General features: G+C 41.0%; 1 protein-coding gene across 2 annotated transcripts in view; it reads left to right on the forward strand.

Moving 5' to 3' along the window:
* JADE3 (jade family PHD finger 3) overlaps positions 1-27715 on the forward strand; it is a 211645-nt gene that overhangs the window by 170107 nt on the left and 13823 nt on the right. For both annotated transcript variants that reach the window (XM_056107343.1, XM_056107344.1), the window contains exons 5-8: positions 825-1015; positions 7103-7314; positions 17843-18010; positions 21214-21330. In XM_056107343.1, coding sequence (XP_055963318.1) covers positions 825-1015; positions 7103-7314; positions 17843-18010; positions 21214-21330 — 688 coding nt within the window. The remainder of the gene's footprint in view (positions 1-824; positions 1016-7102; positions 7315-17842; positions 18011-21213; positions 21331-27715) is intronic.

The raw sequence follows: 27715 nt of genomic DNA on the forward strand, positions 1-27715 counted from the left end.
GTAGGGCTGAGAAGAGTCCTACCCAGGGAGCAGATAAACTTTGGAGGGGTCCTGACCTCTATTTCATATAATTTTCATAGCCCTATAAACTTGATTATACTATTTTATCATGACTGTAGCACTGCTCTCCCATTGTTCATCGATTTGCTAGAGCAGGCACCAGTAACGTCCCCATTGTAAGACTTGTTACTGTTTTGGGCATATTGAATATGCCACGGGGAGCTTACCAGGATACTCTCGGTAGCTTGCTGGGCTCTCCGAGAGGGACAAAGGAATAGAGCCCGGGTTGGCCACATACAAGGCAAATGCCCTACCCACTGTGCTGTCACTCTTTTAGCTGAGAAAATTAAACCTTATAGAAATAAAGTAACTGCCTAATATCACTGTGTACTCTTTATCACCGTGACCCATTGTTTCATTTATAACATAAAATCATGAGTTTGGCTGAAATATATCTCCTATATAGAATGTGGCTATGACCCCTTACCTCTTTTTCCTTTCTAGATAAACTTGGTAGCCTTTGCACCAAAACACACAATGCAACATTTTATTAAATGTAGTGAGGACCCAGGAACTATGAGTGCAAATGAAGCATTTTGTTATAAATGTTCATGATAGATAACAAAACTGAATTTGCATAACCATTCGCTTTCTAGAAAGTACCTCGCCATTAACTTCCAGTTGTGAGAATAGGCTGTTTACCTAGGATACAAAAGAGGAACAATCAGTCCCTGTGTGGCCTTATTGCTGTTGGATTCATTTAGTCAGTTGCTGGAATCTGTTATTTGTTTATTGTTATCAGTGTCTTTCTTTTGCTTTTTTAGGATTGTAGCTGAGAAGGCAAAAGAAGTTCTCTTTGTCCGACCACGGAAATATATCCACTGCTCCAGCCCAGAGACCGTAGAACCTGGTTACATCAACATCATGGAGTTAGCGGCATCGGTGTGCCGCTATGACTTAGATGACATGGACATCTACTGGCTCCAGGATCTCAATCAGGATCTTGTCCAAATGGGTAAATTGTTTTCTTACCAGTTAGTTGTCCTTGATTCATAACTTTTATTCAAGTTGTCACAACTTTAATTTCCTGTCATTTCATGGCTTCCTTTTGCTGGCTTTACCATTTATTTTCTCTTTGATCTTAATGAGGCATTTCTGAAAGTGCATGAACACCATTGAAATAGCATTAACATTTAAATCTGACCTTTTCTTTCTTTATTCATGGTGAATAGCACAGATCAGAGATAGAGTGTAAGATTCACTAGGTTATTTTCCAATTTTTAGTGTGAAAGTGGTCATGCCTGGTTGAACATCTTATTGAGAAGAATTCTGATGCATCCTCCTGACTTAGTCCTGAAAAGCCATCTGATCAGCAAACAGGATCAGGGGTAGCCTCTGGCACCTCAGCCTCACAGAGTGAATCTCCATCCTCACCAATAGGCAACTCAACATCTGGAACTGGGGACCAATACCACTTAACACAGGACTTGTAATGTTGCCACCTTGGGCAAAAATAATTAAGAACAAAAGATCTCAAAAGCAGTTTATAGATCTATCCAGTGTTTTCTGGAATTGTCATACAGTTCTCAAAAATCAAATTAAGAGGCCAAAGCAGTAGTACAGCTGGTATACCTTGCAGATGGCTAACCCGTGATTGATCCACTAGACCTCATTTGGTTCCCCATGCCTGCCTGAACTGATTCTTGAGCACTGAGCCAAGAGTGAGCCCTGAGCAACACTGCCATGTGTGGCCCAAATGCCCACCAAAAAATCAAATAAAGGACACACACACTAAGATAAAGCACAGACAAGCATAAAAAATTGTAAGTCAACAGAGTAAGAATAAATATATACCAGCATGCTGGGAAGTGTTAGCTGAAAGGAAACTCACTTTATACTTATGGTTCTTTTTGACTTGTCAATATGAGCAGTGCTTAGGTGCAAGTGATCTGATGGAATTATGGGAGTTTTCTAAGTTTCCATGTGAGTTATATTTAAAGTTATCTCATTTTATTTGTATAAGACATGTTCATTGCTAGTACAGGATTTCGTTTTATTCCCTCTCTTCCCTTTTGTTTCTTCCTACGTTGGTAAATGAATTCATGAGAATACGAAATTAAAGTTGAATCCAGCATGGCATGACAATAGTAGTTACTCTGACAGTAACCCATATTTATTATTTTTAAAACTTTCATTTTATTATTTTTTTGTAAAAAATCTGTGTGGTTTTAATTTTTTTTATTTTAAGTAGTGAAACACCATGAGGTACAGTTGTAGACTTAAAAATTTTTGTGCTTGGGTTTCAGTTATACAATGATCGAGTACTCATCCCTCCACCAGTGCCCATTCTCCACCACCACTAATCCCAGTATCCCTCCCACCCACCCCCATCCCCCCATCCCACCCTGCTCTGTGGCAGGGCATTCACTTTTGTTCTCTCTCTCCTTTTGGGTGCTGTGGTTTGCAAAAGAGGCATTGAGTGGCAATCATGTTCAGTCTATAGTCTACTTTCAGCATGCACCTCCCATCCTGGGCGGATCTTCCCAACACCCTTTATTTAGTGCTCCCTTCTCTATCTGAGCTATCTTTACCCCTAGAGTGTGCTGCTGGCCTACAAGCCATGGAATAAACCTCCTGGTATTTATCTCAGCTATTCTTGGGTGTTAGTCTCCTAATTTGTTACTTTATGTTCCCCATATGAATGCAGTCTTTCTATATCTGTCCCTCTCTTTCTGACTCATTTCGCTTAGCATGATACTTTCCATGTAGTACCACTTGTATGTAAATTTCATGACTTCATCCTTTCTAATAGCTACATAGTACTCCATTGTGTAGATGTACCAAAGTTTCTTTAACCAGTCATCTGTTCTCGGGCACTCAGGTTTTTTTCATGTTCCAGCTATTGTAAACAGTGCTGCAATGAACAAACAAGTGCAGATGTCACTTTGACTATACTTTTGTGCCTCTCTGGGATATATTCCCAGGAGTGGTATTGCTGGGTCGAATGGGAGCTCAATTTCTAGTTTTTTGAGAATCGTCCATACTGTTTTCCAAAAGAGCTGAACCAGTTGGCATTCCCACTAGCAGTGAAGGAGGGTCCCTTTCTCGCCATGTCCGTGCCAACACCGGTTGCTTTTGTTCTCTTGGATGTGGGCCAGTCTCTGTGGTGTGAAATGATATTTCATTGTTGTTTTGATCTGCATCTCCCTGATAATTAATGATGTAGAGCATTTTCTCATGTGCCTTTTAGCCATTCGGATTTCTTCTTCGAGGAAGCTTCTGTTCATTTTGTCGCCCCATTTTTTGATAGGGTTGGATGTTTTCTTCTTGTGGAGTTCAACCAGTACTTTGTATATCCTTGATATCAACCCCTTGTTGGATGTGTATTGGGCGAATATCCTTTCCCATTCTGTAGACTGTCTTTGTATTTTGGTCACTGTTTCTTTTGAGGTGCAGAAGCTTCTTAGTTTAAGATAGTCCCATTTGTTTATCTCTGTTTTCACTTTCTTGGCCAGTAGCGTGACATCTTTGAAGTTACTATTAGCTTCAATGTCATGGAGGGTTTTACCAACTTTGTCTTCAATTTATCTTATGAATTCTGGTCTGATGTTGAGGTCTTTAATCCATTTTGATCTTACTTTTGTACATGGTGTTAGACAGAGATCTGAGCCCAGTTTTTTTGCATGTAGCTGTCCAGTTTCACCAGCACAATTTGTTAAAAAGGCTTTCCTTACTCCACTTCACATTTGTTGCTCCTTTAACAAAGATTGTATGATTATATGTTTGTGGGGAGATGTCAGTATATTCAACCCTGTTCCATTGGTCTGCTGCTCTGCCTTTGTTCCAGTACTGTGCTGTTTTAATTATTACTGCTTTGTAGTAGAGTTGAAGTTAGGGAGGTTGATTCAAAACTTTCACTTTAGGGGCTGGAGCACTAGCACAGCGGGTAGGGCGTTTGCGTAGCATGCGCCGACCCAGGTTCGATTCCCAGCATCCCATATGGTCCCCTGAGCACTGCCAGGAGGAATTCCTGAGTGCAAATCCAGGAGTAACCCTTGGGCATCACCAGGTGTGACCAAAAAAGAAAAAAATTACCTTTCATCTTAGGGGCCAGAGCAATAGTAACAGCGGGTAGGGTGTTTGCCTTGCAGGCAGCCAACCCAGATTCAATCCCTGGCATCCCATATGGTCCCCCAGGTACCACCAGGAGTAACCCCTGAGCATTACCAGGCATGGCCCAAAAAACAACAAATAAAACCTTTTGTCTTATGACTTCACTTGCTATACTTTCAAAGAGGAGAAAGGGAATTAAATATAGGTGAGATCCACAGAAAAGACTGACAAAGTAGAAAATCATAGTGTAAGAGCATATACAACAGATTGATGACTCGGTGTATGATTGTTAAACTGTGTCCCATCCATGTACAATATATTGATCCTACTGCTAGCTACTTTCAGTAATGAAACCACTTTAGGGTGTCTCTTACAAGTTTGTAAAACCTTTTGGTATTTTGCAGTTAACTCCCCTTGGCTGTATGTTTTTAAATGAACTTACTTGAGGAAATAATTTTAGAATTTATGTGAGGAAATAATTTTAGATTTGTTTTTGATGAAAATGAAAGGCAGCTATGCTAACCACTATACCCCCAATGCTAAGCAACTTATTTGAGGAAATAATTTCAAAATTTACCAAAAAATGCAGAGTTAGCATAGTTATGTATTTCTATTACACTTTATTTCCATTAATGTTTACATTCAATTTACCATGGTACATTTATCAAAGCTAAGAAACTATCATAAGTATGTTTCTATTAAGTAAATTCTAGGCTTTGTTGGGATTTCACCAGTTTTTTCACTAGTGACCTTTTTCTGTTCCAGGATCCTATTCCAGGATACCACATTACATTTGACTTGGAAGAATTTTAAAACAGGATTACTTTATCAAATTTTTCATAAGGGTGAATAATATTTTAGTGAGGATTATTAAATCTGAAGGTTTTGTTTTTTAAAAATTAAATTATCCAGTGTAAGGAAATTTTTAGACCAGGTGCTTACGGACTGGATAACTAATACAGGAGTTTAAGGCATTTGCCTTGCATCTTGTCTACCACTGTTGGAATCCCCAGAACCATATGTGGTTCTGCAAGCACCACCAGGTGTTACTCATGAGCACAGAGCCTAAAATAGCTCTTGAGCACTGCTGGTGAATGCCCCCCAAGTTAGTACTTACTATATAATTAATTACCTCATCTCAGTCTCACTAGAAATCAGTGAGTTTGGTATTATTATCTTCTTGATATACATAAGGAAAGTATGCCTTTAAAAGGATAAATGAAGGGCTGGAGAGATGGTATAGTGGGTAGGGCACTTGCACACAGCAAACCCTGGTTCAATTCCTGGCATCCCATATGGTTCCCTGAGCACCAGCGGTGTGGCCACAAAAAAAAAATAAGGATAAGTAACTTGTATGTTTGTCTTGGCTAGAAAAGTGAAGTAAATCATACCAGCTGAACTTTTGATTTTACAAGTAAGTATAACATTTAAAAGGTAATTGGCAGCAGCTGGAATGGTAGTTTAGCAGGTAGGGTTGCTTCCCTTGCACTTGGAAAATCCGGAATCAATTCCCAGTACCCTAGATGTTCACCTGAGCCCTATCAGGAGTGACTCCTGAGCACAGCTGAATGTGGCCCAAAACAAAAACAAAAAATATGGGGCTGGAGCAATAGCACAGCAGGTAGGGTATTTGCCTTGCATGCGGCCAACCTGGGTTCGATTCCCAGCATCCCATATGGTCCCTCAAGCACCGCCAGGAGTAATTCCTGACTGCAAAGCCAGGAGTAACCCCTGAGCATCGCCAGGTGTGACCGAAAAACAAAAAATAATTAATTTATGAAATGCCAGCATTCCTTAGGATGCCTTATTTTGCAAATGGAGTTAATTACTGTTTCAGTTTGTTTTGGATTATTTAAAGAATTCATCCTGAAGTTTAAAAGCTATTAGAATAAATATATTTGTGCTCTCACAAAATCGTTAGTACCCCTAAGAAAAATGTTTAGTTGTTACCAGTGTCTACTGCATGAATCATTTATTTGAATGAAATACGGAAAACTAAGAAAAATTAAAAGTATGAAGGAAAAAGGAATCAGAAGACCAAAAAGCTAATTCAGAATTTTCAGTTGGACTTTGTGAATGCCAGTAGGTTTCTTTTATATTTATAGTTTACCACTGGAAAATATTACTGGATTTTTGTAATCAGGTTTGAAAAACAAAATACTTATGTATAATATCTAGAACTTAACAACAAGTCTCACAATGGAGACGTTACTGAATTTGCTGGAGCAAATTGATGAACAATGTGAGGACAGTGCAGACAGTGCAATATCTAGAACTCACTATTATGGTTATAGCTTTTAAATTGTAAATTTCTTTATAAATTAGATATGGGTAAGGGGATATTACTTAGTAGTAGAAATCGTTCCTCACATCTGTTAGGTCCTGGATTTGATAACTATCTTACGTATATATCCACATACACATTAGTTGTTTTCATTAATTTTTTAAGAAGGAATTACAGGGCTGGAGTTATAATATAGCAGTTAGGTCATGTCCTTACATGTGACCCACCTGGACTCAGTTCCCTGCCCAGAGTGATCCCTGAGTGCAGAGCCAGGACAAAGCTCTGAGCACTGCTGGGTGTGACCCAGAAACCAAAAAAAGGAATTATGATTTATGAATTATTCATGTGGTTCTAATTATTACTGTGATTTAAAGTGTTCAAAATTGCAAAGCTCAGTGAAAGTCATCCCTCAGTGGGAATAAGAAAACACAGAGATTTAGAGGATTTAGACAGAAAATTGAAAAGATCAGTATGTCTTATAAAGAATATGATGAAATATATTTCTTCCTTCATGTGACAGATAATATTTAATGATATGTACATATTAATATAGTAAAAGGTTCTTTAAAATTGGATTGTTTTGGATCAGGGAAAATGTTGTTTTATCTTCTTTCATCTCCCCTAAATCCTGCACAAGGCTTACAATAGGTGGTTTGCAAATGAAAGCTGACTCACAGGCTGGTGATCGTTTGTATTTCTGTGCAGGTTATGCGCCAGTTGATGAAGATCTTATGGAAAAGGCCATAGAAGTCCTGGAACGCCAATGTCATGAAAATATGAACCATGCTATTGAGACAGTGGAAGGGCTAGGCATAGAGTATGATGAAGATGTGATCTGTGATGTGTGCCGGTCTCCAGACAGTGAAGAAGGGAATGATATGGTGTTCTGTGATAAGTGTAACATCTGTGTACATCAGGTTAGTGAAACTCGAGATTGTTCCCTCCCCTTTCTGAAGTTCAGTGATATAATCCTTACCAATATCTCGGTAGCAGTTTTCATACTTAAATAAGAATGAAAATAAAGATTTGGCCTAGAGGTAGGTGTTTGGCTTATTCATGGCCAACCCTAATTTGATTTCTGGTCCTGCATATGACCCCCCCAAGCACAACCAGGAATCACCCCTGAATATAGATAGAGCCAGGAGTTAGCCCTAAGGCCTCTGCTGGGCGTGGCCGAAAACAACCAAAAGATTTGGCCTCGCTGCTCTTCAGTTATCACTTGAGAAATAGTACGTTTTGTGAGCCACAAGGTGACCTAATAACTTTACTCCAGGAGTCCAAACCTAGGTGTTTATTGTTTTGCTTCATTCCCCTACTATTAAGCTTGTCTTACCAATAGTTTTGTGGTTCCCTGGGGAGCTTATTTGCTGCATCGTGACTTTCTTCTCTGCCTTCAAATCCTTGTTACATAAGCAGATCACACCCATGATCAGTAACTTAAGCAAATTTATTAAACTTTCTGTAACTGGAAGTCCAAACTTATCCTGGCACTCAGTGCCCTTCCCCATCTCCCAGAATTACCATTCCCAAGAAACTCCATTTTATTTCCCCTGGGAAATACCTAATGGTGCTCAGGAGACCATGCTACACTGGGGATCAAATTCAAGAACTCCAACTTGAACCATCTCCCCAACCTAGAAAGTGCTGCTTTAAAAGATTATAGAATTTTAGAATTGTAAAAGACCGTCCCACTCAGTTTTACATATAATTCCAGAAGAGATGTATTGAGTTTACTCAAGCTCTTACTGATAGTTACTTGTGTTTTATACCTCACTTTTTAATTTGATAATAATGACAGTATCTGCCTTCTTTTCTGTTTTTTTCTTCCCCACAAGCCCCTATGTATCAGTGAAGAAAGGTTACACAAAGGGACAGTGATGAATATTGATGACTGCCCTTTCTCTGTATTTCAGGTGTAGTCCAATTAAAAATAACCTTCTGGGGCCAAGAAGATAGCTCAAAGTTTGTGAATTTATTCCCTGGCACCACATGGCATACTTAAGCTCCACTAGATATAGGCCTTGTGGTTCCCAACATCACCAGATATGGCCCTAGTTGTGCTAGGAGTGGTCCTGAACCCCCAACTTCATTAGGGAGACCCCCCTCTCAAGAAAAATAAAATGCCCTCTCTCCTACTTCACCTATCAAAATTTGTGTATCTTCCAAAACCAAGTTCAAGTATTTTTTTACCATAGGCTCTTTTTTGACTTTTTTTAACCCATTGTGTATTTCATTAATTTCTGTTGGCTAATAAGTTCACAGCATCATCTTTTTGCTAGGGCTAGGTTGTATGCCAAGAATACATTCTTTGATGAAGAAACAAAGGCTTTGCCCCCAGGGAGATCAGTTATAAAGACTACAAGGAAAATGCCTGTTTAGCATAGAAAGCCAAATGGGGAGGGGGTTTTTTTGTTTGTTTGTTGTTTTTTTGGTTTGGGTGTTTGCTTTTTGGTGGAGGTGGGATTGCAGGTTTTGGTTTGGTTTGGTATTTTTATAAAATTCCAAATACTTAAGAATTTAAGTGTTTTTGTAACTAGAAATCTGTGCTGCTGTGAAGCACCTGAGAAAATTGGGGGTCAAGAACAGCTTCCAAAGGCTGGAACTGTAGTACAGTGCCTTGTACATGGCTGACCTGAGTTCAATCCCCACCATCCCATATGGTCCCCTCAGCATCCCCAGGAGCAATTCCTTTTGGAGGGCCTTTTGGTTCATACCCAGCGATGCTCAGGAGTTACTCCTGGCTCTGCACTCAGGAATTACTCCTGGGGTCCTTGGTGGACCATATAGGATGCCAGGAATCAAACCCAGGTCGACTGCATGCAAGACAAAAGCTCCTACTGCTCTGGCTGCCAGGAGTGATTCCAGAGTGCAGAGCCAGAAGTAACCCCTGAGTATTTCCAAGTTTGCCCCCACTGCCACAAGAGAAAAGAACAACTTCCAGGAGACCAAGCTTAATCTTAATGGTCAAAAAAAGATGCAGATAAAACTGCAATATGTTTAAGTAGAGAAAACATGTTAGATGAGGTAGTACGAATGTACAAATGTATGTCAGAAGTGACTTAAGTGGTTCAGCACTGAACAGGGAGAACATTAAAATGGAATAGGAAAGCAGGAAGAATGAGGCTAGGAAAGTGTATAAGGGATAATGTGAAGGGCTTTCTCTGAAAACTAAGAAAGTTTGGGGTTTTTTTCTGTTAATCTTGAAGGATATGCTTTATAATTTGGAAAGTTAATTCTGGCTATAAAATGACTGCTTTAACAGAAAAACAAATTTAATGACTAAAATCATTAGCATAGGAAAGAAAAATTAGGGCTTAGGACAATTTTAGTCCCTGGATCTCCTAATCTGTGAGAAACTACCCAGAAATAATAGGTGACTAAGTGGGTCTTTTCCTTCATTTTACATGTGTCCTTTAAATGGTAATTTTTTTTTAATTTTAAGGATAAATTTAAGGGTCTGACAATAGAGATCCATAGCCCATTATCTGCAGTTATAACATTTTTTTGGTTACTCATGCATCCAGGGCCACTGAACTATTTTCTGGCCTCTTTTATTTTTATTCTATTTTATTTTTGTAAAGTTGTTCACAATGGGCTGGAGCAATAGCACAGTGGTAGGGCATTTGCCTTGCACACAGCCAACATGGCCAACCCGAGTTCGATTCTGCCGCTCCTTTTGGAGAGCCTGGCAAGCTACCGAGAGTATCTCGCCCGCACGGCAAAGACTGGCAAGCTCCCTGTGACTAATTCAATATGCCAAACACATTAACAAGAAGTCTCACGATGGAGACATTACTGGGCCTGCTCGAGCAAATCAATGAACAATGGGAGGACCGTGGACCGTTCACAATAATTGATTACATTCAATATTCCAATACCAATCCCACCACCATTACACCTTCCCACCACTGTATTTTGAATTATTCCACCTTGGTCCCCCCAGTCTGCCCCCAACACAGAAAATAATAATTTATTCTATATTGCTTTTTATGAATAATCTTGTATTGCTTTTTATGAATAATCTGCTAAAGATGACGCAAAAAAGTTTCTTTAGAGAAAAGTGTATGAAGATTGTTGTATCACCCTGAAGCCATTATGCCCTTTTATAGCGTATGAGATGTAGCTCCAGAAATTCTAAGATTTTTTTAATAGAATAAATTATTAACTGGATGACAACTTTGGGATCTGGAGGCATCCCTGCAGCATGTTGGTCTCTTCCTCTTCAACGTTTATTTGTGAATCTCTGGATCATGGCCATTAAATGGAGCCAGAGGCGGTTCATGGGCATGACTGCCCATGGAGATGGGGAAATGTTGCCTATTCCTGACTTTGTGTGAGCCTGGAGATTTTGGTCACAAGTCCCGCATACATGGGTTTTTCAGCAGATTCCCTTATGGATGAGGCTCATCAGAGCCTGTGGACATCAGCCTTGAGCATTGCAGCGATTGATTTCTGGAGGTTTTCAGCTGTCGGGACTCTGTTGGGGCTGAGGGGGTAGACTCAACACCATCCAGTTTGCTCCATAGGGGACAGCCTCGTGCAGAGTCTGGAGTCATCTCTGTGGTGTACAACATTTTAAGGTTCTGAAAATTGCAATTTTTTGCTTGTCTGGGTTAATATGGGTGAAATGCTAGAACTCTTGGAATATAAGATTATTTGTAATCTTTATCTTGTTTTGTTTAAATAATTCACCTATTTTTGTTAAAGAAACTTCAGTGTATTTGATTATTTGACAGTGTTCATGGTTATGTTGGTAGATAAGGTAGTATGCCATGTATGTTCTATAGGATCAGTTTCCTAAAATATAAACAACTAATGAATTTTCTGACATGTGTCTCCCTAGGGTTTTCAGAAAAATAATTTTAAAGCTATAATAACCTAAAAGAGAGTAGTACAAAGGCCATCTATATATTTTCTGAATTAATCTTTCACAATTGGGAAAATATTAATGAATTCTTTTTTGGTTCTTTGACTAACAAATTAGAATTAGCATAATTCTCTGCAAGGAAATGGGATGTGACTTAGTGGCAGAGCATCTGTCTTGCATATATGAGGCCCTGGGTTCAGTTCCTCAGCACTACCAAAAAAAATCTCAAACTTGTTTTGTTTTGAAAACATATTCACTAGTGACTATGAGCAATACCCGATCCTTACACTCAAAGACATGACAGTAACATCTGACCAGGCCTTGCAGAATATAAGATGATATATATTAAGGATAGTTGTTGGTACCAAACACAAAGTTTCATCTAAGGATATCCTTCTAGGGGCCGGACCAATAGTACAGCAGGTAGGGCAATTGCCTTGCACACAGCCCACTTTAGTTTGATCCCTGGCACCCTGTATGGTCCCCTGAGCACCACCAAGCGTGATTGCTGAGCACAAAGCCAAGAGTAAACACTGAGTAGCACCAAATGTGCCCTCTCCCCTCACACACTAAAACAAATAAATAAAGATATTCTTCCAGAGTATGTGCACTTTAATTCTAAAGAGAGTATTAGATTAGAGCTCCCTCTGCTGTCTGAAAAGTGACTTTGGAAGATTTAGTTTACTCCTTAAAAGAATTGGGGACTAATTAACTTCTTTTTAGAGGGCAGGGAGTGTCTAAATCCACTGGTGCTCCTGGGCAGTTCCTTTCTCTCTGCTCAAGACTAAGCCTGGGTGGTGCTCCAGGAACCATAAGTGATGCCAGGGATTCAAATTAGGGGCGACCGTGTGTAAGACAAGTGCCTTACTTCCTATACTGTCTCTCTGGCCAATGTTGAAGTGTTTATTTATTAGACACTTTTTTTTTACTTTCACCATATTATATTCTTTATGGTTAATAGTTTATAAATAACTACAGGGGCTAGAGAGAGTGTGCAGCTGGTAAGGTTCTTGCCTTGCAAGCAGCCGACCGAGGTTTGATCCTCAGCATTTCATATCGCCCTCCCACAGCCCCACCAGGAGTGATCCCTGAGCACAGTGCCAAGAGAAACCCCTGAGCACAACTGGATATGGTCCCAAAACCAAAAAAATAAAATAAATTACATGCATTAAAAGTGAATTAACAGTATTTTAAATCCCGTTATCCCAATAAAAATGGTTTTAAAAAATGATATCAATAGACTTTATATTTTCACAATCACGATCACGACCATCCTGTTATTCGTTGATTGCCTCGAGCAGGCCCCAGTAACGTCTCCTTCATCCTAGCCCTGAGATTTTTAAGAAAGTGCCGTATTCAAGGCTCGTTAGGAGAATGAGACCCATCATTGTTACTGGTATTTGGCATATTGGGTATGCCACAGGGAGTTTGCCAGACTCTGCCGTGTGGGCAGGTCACATTCGGTAGCCTGCCAGTGTGTCCAAAGTAGGAATGAGATAATAAGATGTCGCGCGGCCGCATTCGCTTCTGGGAGCTGGGTTTTATAGTCTCTGAGTCTTGGCCGTTGATGGGATTAGACGGCGCCAGGGGGCCAGTTGGTGGGTGTGACCCCCGCCTACTGGAATTTGGAGGATCTGGGTGGAGGATGCTCAGCCCCGATCCGAGTAGGCTGGGAGATCTCAGTCCCAGGACCCGCATGCCTTTGTTCCTCTGCCGGTACCATCTTGTGTGCGGAGAGTGGTCTCAGCATGGTGGTGGCTAGTTCGGGAGGTCTTCTGCTACCGGAGCCCTGGTCGGGGCAGGGAGGAGAACTCAACCTGCTCCCCTCCAAGGGGCCCTGGCGAGGACAGCCAGGTACGGGGGCAGGAGACTCTGCACTTTATATTTTAATAATTTAAATGATTTTTATTGAAAACAGTCATTATTCTAAATCCTTTTAGATGTTTGTTTTCTCTTAGCCCAAGTTTTGAATACTGAAATCAAAGCTTGAATTAATTTGCCTCAACATATATGCTCATAATTGTTGTGTGACATATATTTGGCATTGAGATTTTGGGGTTGTGTTTTTGTTGGTTTGATAATTTTTTGTTGGTTTTAGTTTGTTTTTTTTTCTTTCGGGGCACACCTAACCAGTGCTCAGGGCCATCTCCCAGCCATGCTTGGGGATCACTCCCTGTAATACCCAGTGCTTGGAGAACCATGTAGTGCCCAGAATCAGGATCTGGCCTAAGGCTCCTGCATACAAAGCATGTTCTAAGCCATTAAGCACTCTCAGCCCCAGCACTGAATTTAATAATTCCCTAAAATCATGTGTAAAATATTGTCTGTCCATATTTCTACTCTCTCAGGAGAGTTCCCAACCTTTATCATTTTATGTTCTAGAAGTTTGAAGTCACTACTGGAAATATAAGCCTCAGTGACCTTATGACCATGAATAAGTCCACACAAGACCTCAAGTAAATGATTTGCTGCCCAGTAGAATGACTAGGAAATAAAGGGCATTCCTAGAAGTTTTACTTCTGCTGATTTGAAAGAGGCTCTGTTTTAGGGAGGAAGCATGATTTCATTCCCTTGCAAACTTTTTAGACTTAGAGAAAGAAAATATTTAAAGGTTAGAAGCATAAAATGATTCCCTGCTGTTGTGAAAGTAACCCGGTTGGAGTTCAGCTTCAGTTGTTGAGCTAAAATAATTTGTTTTATCAAGCCAGCTACTTGAGTTCAGCCTAGAGAGTATTCCATATAAATTGCCCATAAAGGGCATAACCCCCGTAACTTTACAATCTTACTGAGGAGATGAAGCATGGCAGCCAAAGTAAAGAACATAACCACATTGAGTAGGGGGTAGTAGTCAGGAAGTGGAAGAGACAGAAGAATCTACAGTGACCTGAGAACTGAGAAACAACGGACTTTTTAGATTGGAGACCAACCAACTTTTTCTTTGAAGGGCCTTGTAGTCAATATTTTATACTTAAAGGGCCACTTACAGTTCCTGTTAAATATCCTTTTTGGGTGTCATTTAAAATATGGGCAGGGCTGGAGAGATAGCACAGCGGGTAGGGCGTTTGCCTTGCACGCAGCTGACCCGGGTTCGATTCCCAGCATCCCATATGGTCCCCTGAGCACCACCAAGAGTACAGGAATAACTGCTGAGTGCAGAGCCAGGAGTAACCCCTGTGCATCGCCAGGTGTGACCCAAAAAAGCAAAAAATAAAATAAAATAAAATATGGGCAGAGAGATAACACAGGAGATAGGGTGTTTGCCCTGTATGCAGCTGATCCTGGTTCAATCCCCGACACCACATAGTAGCCCCTGAACACTACCAGAGTCATTGCTATAGTGACCCAAAAACCAAAGAATAAAATACAAAGACATTCTTACCTTATCGGCCTTATAAAATAGGCTTCAAGTAGTAGTTTGCCAGCCCCTGGTTTAGATGGAGGGTGAAGGTGAAAACAGAAAGAATTTCTTTTTTATTTTACAAATCAAACATTTGCTGTAATAAATCATAAGGAAAATTATTTTAAAGCATTAAAGTTACATGTTCCCATATAGAGTCATGACTCTCAGTTTAAGAAGCAAAGATCTATTCAACCTTCCCTCTTTCTGTTCTGCTCAAAATCTGTTGCTTTATAGTATCTGTAGTTTTGCCTTTTCCAGGCTTTTCTTTCTCTAATTTATTCACTTAGCAATATGCATTTTAGAAAACAGAAAGAATTTCTAAAGGATTGGTTCCTGTGAAATTATATGAAATCTTTATTTCCAGGTAAGACATATGGCTGTGAAATAGCCAGAGCAATAGTACAGTGGGTTGGGGGCTTGCCTTGCACATAATAGACCCAAGTTAGATCTCACTTTTCCATATGATTCCCTGAGAACCTCCAGGAATAATTCCTGAGTGCAGAGCCAGGAGTCAGCCCTGAGCATCACCGGGTATGGCCCCCAAAATAAGCAAACAAATCCAGAAGTATGACTTCCAAATAGAGAAAGAATTGGATATATGGGGGAGAAGAGGATTTATGAATAAATCAATCCAAGCCTGATAAGACTTGCTGTTGTGGGATGGAGAAGGCCAGAATCTAAGGATCACTCTCTAGAGAACACTGTAAGCCCCAGCGACAGTGGTTGAGGAAAGCAGGTAATGTAAGTATAGGTATTTATATCTGGAAGCTGAAAGCATGGTGGTGGCATAGATAGAGAATTGGGAAAAGGGGTCATTTGGGGGCAGCTGATGTAATTTGAATCTGAGCTGTGGGTGAACCTTCTGGCGCAGGCAGAAATTTTGAAGGTAACTTAGTGAATCAGTCATTTGTAGATGGTATGCCAGGCCACTTGGGGAACCAGGTAATGCCCAGCTTTAGTCTATAAAGGAGTAGAGCAAAAATTGGGGGAACAAATTTGGAGGTAAAAAGAAATCTAAATTTTTTTTTTTTTGCCAAACCTGTACCGCCCTCCTTGCCAGTAATTCATTTATTTGTCTGTAAAAGAATTAAAGAAGCTTTTTCGTCCAGACCCCGAAGTAGGTTACTATCGCCGGGCCACCCCAGGGGGGAAAGGGTGTTGTCCCTCCGCCTGCTTCCCCCTGGCGGCTCGGTGGCCATCATCCTCCAGAGGCCATTGGACAGTCAGGCTTGGGCCCGCAGTGACGAAACTCATTGGGCCTCACGGGATGGGGGTGGATCCGGGCTTGTCCTCCCCACCCCAACGAGACCCCAAGTCATCGCCCACAAACGGCCTCTCTGGCTCCTGATCAAGCTGCTTAATGGCTATGATCCCAGAGACTCAGAAACAAATCTCAAAACCCAGCGGCTTTTGGCAGAAAAGCGTCCGGACCCCACAGTAGGTTACTGTCGCTGGGCCACCCCAGGGGGGAAAAGGTGTTGTCCCTCCGCCTGCTCCCCCTCGGCAGCTCGGTGGCCGTCATCCTCCAGAGGCCATTGGACAGTCAGGTCTGGGCCCGCAGTGATGAAACTTGTTGGGCCTCACAGAATGGGGATGGAGCCGGTCCTGGTCTCCCCGTCCCAACGAGACCCCAAGTCATCGCCCACGAAGGGCCTCTCTGGCTCCTGATCAAGCTGCTCAACGGCCAAGATCCCAGAGACTCAGGAGCAAATCTTGAAACCTAGTGGCTTTTGGCAGAAATCCCTCCAGATTTAAGTGTTAAAATTTCGGAATTTCAAAATCACATGACCCTACCGCAGCCACGCGACATCATATGTTATTCATAACCAGCAATAGAACACAAATTGTCTACTGCTGCCTTTTCAGCAGATCTGAGTGTTGGGGTAAAATCTCAAATAATAATGGTGGGTCTGGTGTCAAAATATTGAATGTGATCAAAGTGGAGAGAGAATAATGTGGAAATCATCTGCCCCACAGGTAGGGGGAGGGTGTGGGATGGGGGTATACTGGGGTTTTTGGTGGTGGAGAATGGGCACTGGTGAAGGTACGGGTGTTTCATTGTATGACCGAGACTTAGACCCGAAAGCTTTGTAACTGCTCTCACGGTGATTCAATAAATAAAATTATAAAAAATGAAAGAAGTAAGGTGGAGTTCATGCACAATTCAATCAGCTAATCAGTGGCTGAATAAATAGCAGTACTCCTACATAAAAAAAAGAATTAAAGAAGCTTTTACAACTCATTATAGAGTACTGTGATTAGTCTAATATTTTATTCAATTTAGGATTTATTCACAGATTCAAATTGAGCAAATAATTATTATGCTATGCTAAGTACTTTTTATGCATCTAACAGGCACTGTTAGGATGTTTATACTCATTAGCACATTTGCTCTTCAAAAGTTTCATTCTGTTTATTTTCTAACACTTTTTATCTTGGTCACAATGATGCATGACTTGTAGAATTTGTATATGACTGTCAAATTATAATACATAATTATTGAAGAAGCTTTAGAAAATTAAGGCCAAAAAGAATTAAGGCCAAAGTAATACCAAAACTCAGATAACAAATAGCTATATTAACCTGTTTGTGTTTGTCCTACAATATTCTGTCATCCTTAAGGTCAGTTCTCATATGCTGATCTTCTCACTTTGCTGATATCACTTAGATGCTGCAGTTTGCTTTTCTATCTATTTTAAAAGTTAGTAAATTCTGTTTATGAGTTTGTACCCTTATTTACCTCTTGTAATAATAGAGGGATTGCTGAAGAGATAGTACAGTGGGTAGGATGCTTGCCTTGCAGTTAGCTGACCCGAGTTCAAGTCCCTGGCATGACATATAGTTGGTCCCACTAACCCACATCTGGGCTGTACAGCCCTGAGCACAGCCTGGTGTGCCCCACCCCCAAAAACTTAATTTTTTTCTTTTTGGGTCACACCCAACGATGCTCAGGGGTTACTTCTGGCTCTACACTCAAGAATTATTCCTGATGGTGCTTGGGGGACCATATGGGATGCTGGAAATCTAACCCAGGTTGGCCGTGTGTAAGACAAACACCTTACCTGCTGTGCCATTGCTCCAACCCCAAAACTTAAAATTTTTTAAATTAGGGAATGCTCTGTGACAGACATTTACTTTGGTGGAAAGATCCTAACTATTCTTCCCATCTCTTCCTCAGGCCTGTTATGGTATCCTTAAGGTCCCAGAAGGCAGCTGGCTGTGTCGCTCCTGTGTCCTAGGCATTTATCCTCAGTGTCTGTTATGTCCAAAGAAAGGTGGAGCCATGAAGCCTACCAGGACAGGTACTAAATGGGCTCATGTCAGCTGTGCACTGTGGATTCCAGAGGTAAGAATTTGACTAAGTCTGCTATTCAATTTTCTCAGGGTGCTGTTTCCCACAAACAGCTCAGCAGTCAGGTAGGTAGTGGTGCTTCTAGGATAGCATATCAGTTCGTGGTGCTCACCAGGAGTCACACTCATTTAGTTGTGACACTTGTTTAGTTGGTTATTGGGCTTGCCAGGGGTCACTGTGGTCCTAACACACAATTTGGAAGTACCTTCCTCATCAGCATTCACATACTTTTTTAGGTGCGATTGTCATACCTTTTAGTTGAGGTGCTCATACACATTTGATTGCAATACAGCCTGAAATTACTTGCAGAGCCAGGCATCACAGACAGCACCACTGCCAAGGAAAAACAGTAGAGCTTCCAGGATCACACTTGTCATATGTAATAACACCAGGTACCAAACTCACAGCCTCATACTTGCCTTGCAAGCACTTTTTTGGTTTGTTTTTGGGCCACACAGGCAGTGTTCAGGGTTTACTCCTGGCTCATCATTCAGGGTACCATATGGAATGCCATGGATTGAACCCACTGTCCTATCACTCCAGCTCCAATGAGACCTTTTATATGGAAGTTTTTTAACCTTTTTGGGGGCCATCACCTGGAAGTGCTCAGCACTACTGGCTAGCTACTTCGGCGAACTCCTGGCAGCGCTCAGGGGACCACACTGTGCGAGAGATCAAACCCAGGCCTCTAGTGTGCAAAGAATATGCTGCAGCCCTTTGAGCCACCTCTTGGCCCCACATCATTCAGTTATTCTTGTATTTATCCCTTTTAGTACCCTCTGAGACTAATTTCACATTGAAGCTACTTTGACTAAGAAGAAAGAGTATGCTGATGATTAGTGTGTAATTTTTTAAAATTTCAGTTCAAAAATGTTATCATTGTCGTTCTTTCAACTGAAGTTCTACAATCTGTTGTATAAATTGCTGCTAATTTTGTATGATATGTTGCCAACAATATCACATGTTTTTAAGCTGAACTTGTCACTGCCTTTTTGTTTTCCTTAATTGATTTTTTTAAGAAAAAAAAGGTGCAGCACACCATCTCTAACATAAATAGTCCTATATCATGTGAACTTTACTTCCTTCAGTTTCTAAGTACAGAAATCTTTGAAGCTAGGCATGCTAATGGGCTAAAAAGATAGTATAGCAAATAAGGTGCTTGCTTTGCACCCAACTGACTTGAGTTCAGTCCCTGGCATGGGGTATGGTCTCCCAAGCCCCACCAGGTCATCAAAAGGTGTGACCCTAAGATTTACAGGAATGAAAAAGGCTTGCCATGCTTAGTCTCCATTCCCACACTCTTATCTTTTACATGAATTTTTTATATTAAAGAAATGATTGAAGGTTTCAGCAGTGGCTAGAGTCAGGCTTTAAAAGTGATTGTGATTCCATAGTAACCTTTTTTGTTGTTATTTTGCATGGACCACACTGGCATTTCTCTGGGCCAGCTCAATGCTCATGGATCATCTATGGTGGTGCTCAGGGTGTGATGTCAGGAGTCAAACCCAGACCTCCTGCATGCAAGACATACACACTAACTCTTTGTTTTGTCTTGGCTCAGGGGCCACACACATCAATTCTCAGGACTTACTCCTGGCTCTGTGCTCAGAGAAAACTCCTGGCAGACTCAAGTGAAAATATGGGCTGCTAGAGATCAAACCCGGGTCAGCTGCATGCAAGACAAGTACCCTAATCTCAGGAAGGGGCGGGAAGGCCAAGTTCCCACCCTACCAAAGCCCCTACAGCTGGACTCACACGCCACGACTGCCACCATGCCTCCTGCCAGACAGCCCAGTAAAACATTGTGGATTTTTTTTGAGACATCACCAAACTACAATAATAATATTCCCAACAGGAGCACACCAGATTGGATGGGAATGTAAAGTAGAAGTCGACTAATCTAAACTAACAGAAACGTTAATGCAAAAGCCTTAACTAGTAACAGCAGCTTAGTAAACCCTCAGACAAGGACTTAATGTCCCCATGTTGAGATACAATATTTTTTTTAATTTTTATTAGTGAGACACCATGAGGTACAGTTGTAGACTTACAAATTTTTGTGCTTGGGTTTCAGTTATACAATGATCAAATACTCATCCCTCCACCAGTGCCCATTTCCCACCACCACGGATCCCAGTATCCCTCCCACCCCCCATACCCCCCATCCCACCCTGCGTCTGTGGCAGGGCATTCCCTTTTGTTCTCTCTCTCCTTTTGGGTGTTATGATTTGCAAAAGAGGCAATGAGTGGCAATCATTTTCACAGATTTTTTTGTATTATTTATTTCTTTATTTCTTTATTTATTTTTCTTTTTGGGTCACACCTGGTGGTGCACTCAGGAATCATTTCTGACCGTGCTCAGGGAACCATATGGGATGCTGGGAATTGAACCCGGGTCGGCTGCATGCAAGGCAAACACTCTACCCGCTATGCTATCGCTCTAGCCCTTTGATCATTTTTTTGATCATTTCATTAGCCATTTAGTAGTAACAGGTGATATTGGATAAATTATTATAGGCCTGCTACAGGGGCAGGTTTTAAGAAGGGTAGTTGAGATAATGGAGATATTGATGGAGGAAAGATGACAGTGGTGGTAGGATTGGTGTTGGAATAATGAATGCCTGTAACAAAACATCATGAACAACTTTGTAAACCATGGTATTTAAATAAAGTAGTGGTTGGGGAAAAAAGACAAGTGCCCCACTTGCTGTACTATCACTCTGCCCCTGCCTTTACTGAATTTGTGAGGCATGCTCACCTGAGCTCAGTGCTTACTTTAAGCTCTGCGCTCAAGAATCACTTCTGGTGGGGCTCATGGGACCATGTGGAGTATCAGGGATCAAACTCAGATCGGCTACGTGCAAGGCAAGTGTCTTGCCTTCTATACTATTTCTCTAGCCTGCACACTAGCCCTTTAAACTATCATCTCGGCCCCCAAATTATGAGATAACAGAATTCTCTTTCTTTTTTTTTGGAGGGGGTTAATGCTGAGTATTGAACCTATAGCCTCACACATGAGTGGCATCTGTTTTAGATACTAAGCCACGTCCCCAACCCCCACTTTTTTGATAATCTTAAGAGAAAAAAAATATCGCAGTGTTTTGATAGTATGAGGTGCATTGAGACATCATTTATGGTTTGTGAAAGGTTCTTCTGAATGCCTTAGTGCTTCTGCCTTACAGTACTTTTATTTGTAGGTCAGCATTGCTTGTCCTGAGAGGATGGAACCAATCACAAAGATTTCCCACATTCCACCCAGTCGGTGGGCCTTAGTCTGCAGCCTTTGTAAACTGAAGACAGGAGCTTGCATTCAGGTAAGAGCCCATGAGAAGGTAGAGTGGGTTAAAATCAAATTTCACGGGCTCATCTTCCAACTGGGACCTTTATACTAACTGAAATGTCACTCAAGGAGAGACTCTGCCATTTACAGGCCACTTCTGGAAAGCCTTTTTAAAGGTGTTGCCTCTGTATTATCTGCTTTTCTTTTCAGTATTCATAGTGATGTTAGGTAATCTCCATCCTTTGCAGTCAGATGTGATGGGTTGGGTGAGTTCTGAAGTTTGATGATGGTAATCTTAGGTAAAAATAAGCCACAATTAAAACAACCAAGCCCAGGGCTGGAGCAGTAGCAGAGCAGGTAAGACACTTGCCTTCATGCAGCCAACCCACGTTCAATCCCTAGCACCATGTATGGTCCCTGAGCACCACCAGGAATAAGCCCTTTAGCATTGCCAGGTAAGGCCCAAAAACTAACAAATAAATCCACTAAGCCCTTCCTTGTTCTTGTGTGGGTCATCCACTGACCTAGATGGACTTGGGCTCTGGAACGACTTGGCAAATGATCCTGTTGCTAAACTATGTAAAACTCATTTGGGATAGAAGATGTATATGAAAGAGTAAAATGCAGTGGATTAGTTTGAAAAACAAACTCATAGTAAAATTTTCTGAAATATCTGGAGCATCCAGCAGCTTCAAGTTTAAAAAGATATGAAGGGAGGAAAAGAGATAATGTGTTTAAGAGAGAACACAAGGCTTCTATAGAGTGGAAACAGGCAAGCACAGGAACATAGAGATACATGTTCAAGGGAGAACTCAGGCTTAAAGAACTGAAGAGTAAGACTCATACCACCTTTTATTTCAAATGCAAATAGTTTTGTTTTGCTTGTGAAAGGGAAGACAGGGTTGATGTTCCACTTACCAGTCTTCCTGCTTAGAAAACCTAGGTTGGAGTTAGGATCGCATTCTGACCACCATAGAAAGCTTGCCATATAATGTCATAGCATAAAGAAAGTTGTTCTAGGTGCTCTGTGAAGGTGATTACTATTCGGTTATCATGTAGCTGTTTTGCTCTAGACCTGGTTTTCTCCAAACCTCCAAGAAACCCTGAATCTATAGCTGGAAACTGGGGGAGCTGGGGCTTTGTTTGTGTTTTGCAGGAGGGCACACCAGGCAGTGCTTAGAGTTTACTTCTAGCTCTGTGATAAGGGATCACTCCTGGTGGGGCTTGGGGGACCACATACAGTGTCAGCGATCAAAACTGGGTCAATTGTATGCAAGGCAAGCGCCCTACGCACTGTACTATCTCTCCAGCCCCTGAGAAGTGGTATTTTTTTAAAGAATACATTAACTAAGACCCATTGAATTTTTTTTATTTAGATTTTTATTAGTGAAACACCATGAGGTACAGTTGTAAACTTACGAATTTTTGTGCTTGGGTTTCAGTTATACAATGATTGCATACCCATCCCTCCAACCAGTGTCCACTCTCCACCACCACTGATCCCAGTATACCTCCCACCCCTCTTCCCCCCATCCCACCCTGCCTCTGTGGCAGGGCATTCCCCCTTGTTCTCTCTTTCCTTTTTCCTGGGTGCTGTGGTTTGCAAAAGAGGCATTGAGTGACAATCATGTTCGTTCTATAGTCTACTTTCAGCACGCATCTCCCATCCTGGGAGGATCCTCCCAACACCCTTTATTTGGTCAGGATGACTGAGTGGTCTAAGGCACCAGACCCATTGAATTTTTAATTTATCTTTATATCTGAGAGAATTAGGTAATTTTTCTTGATTTTATTGGCTAATTTTAACTGCAGTAACAGCAATTATAAAAGGAAAAAATTAAAATATAGTTATTCCCATGTAGTCTACTACCTTAACACATCCCTATTTCTGTTTCTTAGAGTTCTCTTCTGTTTGCTCCACAACCGGTAATTTCCCCTAGCACAAAGACCCCTGCCTGTTACCAGTGCTCAATTAATGTTTATTGAATAAATATATCCATATTAAATATATCACAGATTAGTTTATGATATGCAGTCCCCCACTAAAATTATGTTTCATGTTTTTCTTATTGTGATACCTGCACCTACCCTCTATTTTTTTTCTTTTTCTTTTCCCCCTCTATTTTTAACAACAATTGGCAACACTACCAAGCTGGGATAAAACACTAGCCTTGACCTTAGCACACCTAAACTTGCATTGCAGCCCCACATTGCCTCATTCTACCCTTTATTATAGTTATTTATCTATGGTCATCTATCTATAGTTCCCTAATAGACTGTAAGCTCAAATTGTTTCATCCTTAGCTTTCCCACACCGTTGACATGGCAGACAGTAAATAGTAGATTGATGGATGGATGGATGTTACGTGAACAGATGGATTGAGAAAATATTTGGGAGGAGGTTTCTCATTCAGGCAATAGTTTTGGCTTGAATTCGGCAGTTTATAATGGTCTTACCAAGTTTTATATCAAGTAATTGCTTTTCTTGAACAAATATGTGTCTCTAATTGTGTGTCAGGCTCTGTTCTAAGCACTTTGGATCTGTGAGTGAACCAATAAAGTATTTTTGACCATGAAGCTTTCACAGTTTTGATTGAGAAAAATAGGAACCATGTATTAAACAGTGTTAGAAGATGCAAAGTGCAATGTAAAAGAAAAGTGTAGAATATGTGAAGATGGGGACTGGGCAGGGGGCATGTGTTACAAGTTTAAATTGAGTGGTCAAAGTAGGTTTTGTTTGGGGATGATAATTAAGCAAAGATTCAAAAGAAAAAAACTATATATCTTCGAGATAGAAATGTTATAGACAGAGAGATTAATCAATGCAAAGGCATTGTCATATTCAAATATATATCATATGATTTCATATGTCATTGTTTTTATAGATAGGAATATTGTCAGAGGTTCATGAGACTGGAATATATAGTGGAGAAGATCAGAGAGATTACCTGGAATCCTGATTAGAGAGAGCGGGAACTGGCCATTTTTTCTCCATATAACAGATTATAAAATATTTTATGGGCTAGAGCGATAGCACAGCGGTAGGGCGTTTGCCTTGCACGCAGCGAACATGGCCGACCCGAGTTCGATTCCTCCGCCCCTCTCGGAGAGCCCGGCAAGCTACCGAGAGTATCTCGCCCGCACGGCAGGGCCTGGCAAGCTCCCCGTGATGTATTCGATATGCCAAACACAGTAACAACAAAGTCTCCAATGGAGACGTTACTAGGTCCGCTCGAGCAAATCGATGATCAACAGGAGCGCCTTACTTACTTACTTTTTACTTAAAATATTTTAGGCTTTGCAAACCATGCAGTCTCCATGATAGCTACTAGAGATAGTAAGTAAACAAATGAGCATGACTGTATTCCAACAAAACTTTTTTTGATTCTTGGGTCACATTCTTTTGTTGCTTAGGGCCTACTCCCAGGTCAGTGTTCACGGGTCACTCCCAGTGTTATGTCTGCCCCAGTGTCCTAGCAGTGCATCTCTCCTGCCCCCAGTACAACTTTTTGTGATCTCTAAAGTTTAAATTTCATGTAATTTTTGTCACAGTGTGCTCTAATTTTTATTTTTCCCCAACATTTAAATATAAGGGGACATTTAAATTACAATTAAAATGTAAAGGGACCAGGGAGATGGTTCAAAAGGCTGAGTGCATACCTTGATTACAGGAAACATAGGTTCAATACCTAGCACTGCATAGTCCCTCAGATACTAGGAGTAGCAACCCTCATTGCAAAGTGTGGCCCAAACCATCTGCCGGCCTCCCACCCTCCAAACAAAAAAGATTTATAGAAATATCAGAACCGTCATTGACTCTCATTCTTAGTTCATGGGCAGAACAGAAATATGCAACTGGTTGATTTTTGTCTGTTAGCCTGTTTGTAGGGCTCCTAAGATCACCATAAAATATTTGGTTCTTTTTTGTTAAAGAGAAGATATTGTCAAGGGTTTAAGGCAGAGTTGGTTTGCTTTAGTTTTCTGAGTCACAACTGGTATTTCTCTCTTTTTTATTTTTTCTTTTTTTGGGTCATACCCGGCGTTGCACAGGGGTTTCTACTGGCTCATGCACTCAGGAATTACTCCTGGCGGTGTTCAGGGGACCATATGGGATGCTGGGAATTGAACCCGGGTTGGCTGCGTGCAAGGCAAACGCCCTACCCACTTTGCTATCACTCCAGCCCCACAAGTGGTATTTCTCAAGTGTCAATCTTACCAAGTTGCTCAGGGGTCACTCCTGGAGTTGCTCAAAGGACTATGAAGTGCCCTACTGAACCTCCTGCGTGCCAAGTATATGCGTTAGCCCTTTGAGCTACCTATCTCCTTGACCCTCCACTGATGTTTGAGCAGACAAGTGAAATGTTTGATGTATATGTTTTTAAGAGATTCTCCATGTTATCATACAATATCTAAGATTTTCTTCAAAATAAATCTAGAGAAGACTGTAGACATAGTAGGGTACATGCTTCTCTTGTACACAGTCAACTCAGCTTCCATCCCAGGTACCCTGTATGGTCCCTTGAATCCTACCAGGAATGATCCCTGAGTACAGAGCCAGGAATAGCCCTGAGCACTGATGGGTATACCCCTTCCCGGCCCCCAAAAATACTGAAGCTAGATGATGGATATGTGAGGTTTAGTATTATTGCTATTACATAGGCCTTTTTATTTCCATAGTAGAAGGTTAAAAACAAAAGTAGGCACTCTGGCTGTTGAGTTTAGAAGGAGGTGAGGGTTATAAACAGGAAAAGCAGTTAGGCCACTCAGAGAAATGTGGTGGTGGCTTTGACTAGTCTTGGAGATACTAAATGGAGATATTTATATAATTTATATAACAATAAATGGAGATAACTTGGAGATACTAAAAGTGGTTGTACTCTCAGTGAATGTTGAAGGGTAGAGCCAACAGGATTATCTGTAGATCAAATTATGAGTTTAAGAGAAAGATGAGATTTGGGGATACCTCTAAGTTTGGGGGAAGAGTGAGTTGCCATAAACCAAATAGAAAAATCCGATTTGTGGGAAGGACTATTAGTTCAGTTTGAGGCTTCTAAATTTGAAAAGTCTATCCAATCTCTTAGTGGAAATATAAAACTGACCATTGTATGTGCACATTTGAAGTTTGGAAGGAAATTGTGAGCAGAATACATACATTTGTGATTTAGTTTAGCTTGGACTGTATAAAATCACTGAACTAGGCCAGAGAGATAGTACAAATTTTAAGGCACTTGCTAGCATACAGATATGGCTGAAACCGTGGTTTGAATCCTGGAACCACAGCCTGAACACTGGGCCAGGAAAAACCTCTGAGCACAGCCAGGTCTGACCCAAAACAAACAAAATTTTTTAAATATTGTTCAGTAGGGACTGGAGCGATCGTATAGCCAGTAAGACACTCACCTTGCATGCAACTGACCCTGGTTCAGTCACTGGCATCCCGTATAGTCCTCCAGAACCAGCCAAGAGTGATCCCTGACTATAGGGCCAAGAGTAAGCCTTGAGCTTCACCAAGTTGTGGCCAAAAAACAAAAAGTAAAATTAAAAGATAACTGAGTTAACCAGGAGTGTTGATGAAACATTACCAGGCATTGAGCCAGAGGTTCCCAAATTTATTTTGCAATCCCACTTTCAGAAAAAAAATATTCAAACCACCCAAGAAAACCCTAACTTCTTTTTTTTTTTATTAGTGAAACACCATGAGGTACAGTTGTAGATTTACAATTTTTTGTGCTTGGGTTTCGATTATACAATGATCAGATACCCATCCCTCCACCAGTGCCCATTTTCCACCACCATGGATAATATCCCCCCACCCCCATCCCCCCATCCCCCCCTGTCTCTGTGGCAGGGCAATCCCCTGTGTTCTCTCTCTCCTTTTGGGTGTTGTGGTCTGCAAAAGAGGCATTGAGTGGCAAACATGTTCAGTCCATAGTCTACTTTCGACATGCATCTCCCCTCCTGGGAGGATCCTCCAAACATCCTTTATTTGGTGCTCCCTTCTCTATCTGAGCTGCCCTTTCCTCTAGGATACCCGGCTGGCCTCTAAGTTATGGAGTAATCCTCCTGGTGCTGATCTCAGCTATTCTTGGGTATTAATCTCATACTTTGTTAGAAAACCCTAACTTCTTTAAGAGTCCCAAGGTTGCTATCTCCCCACTCTTTGTTCCAACACCTCCATGACTAACACCTTGTTTTCCTTTGTCAAAATAGATGAGAACACTACTTTTTTTCCTCAAAAGCCATTGTTAGAAAAGATAATGCCAAACCTATTAGTAATCCAGTTAGCATCTGGTACTCACTATGGGGATCATGTAAGAGTCATCCACGTTTCTCCCTACAGGAACCATGGAAATCATATATTTAAGATTAAGTAGTATATCTTGGGTAATTTGCTTTATAAAACCTTGAAAAAAATTTGG

The sequence above is a fragment of the Sorex fumeus genome, unplaced genomic scaffold (assembly GCF_029834395.1).
Source record: "Sorex fumeus unplaced genomic scaffold, SorFum_2.1 ptg000162l, whole genome shotgun sequence".
Taxonomy (NCBI): domain Eukaryota; kingdom Metazoa; phylum Chordata; class Mammalia; order Eulipotyphla; family Soricidae; genus Sorex; species Sorex fumeus.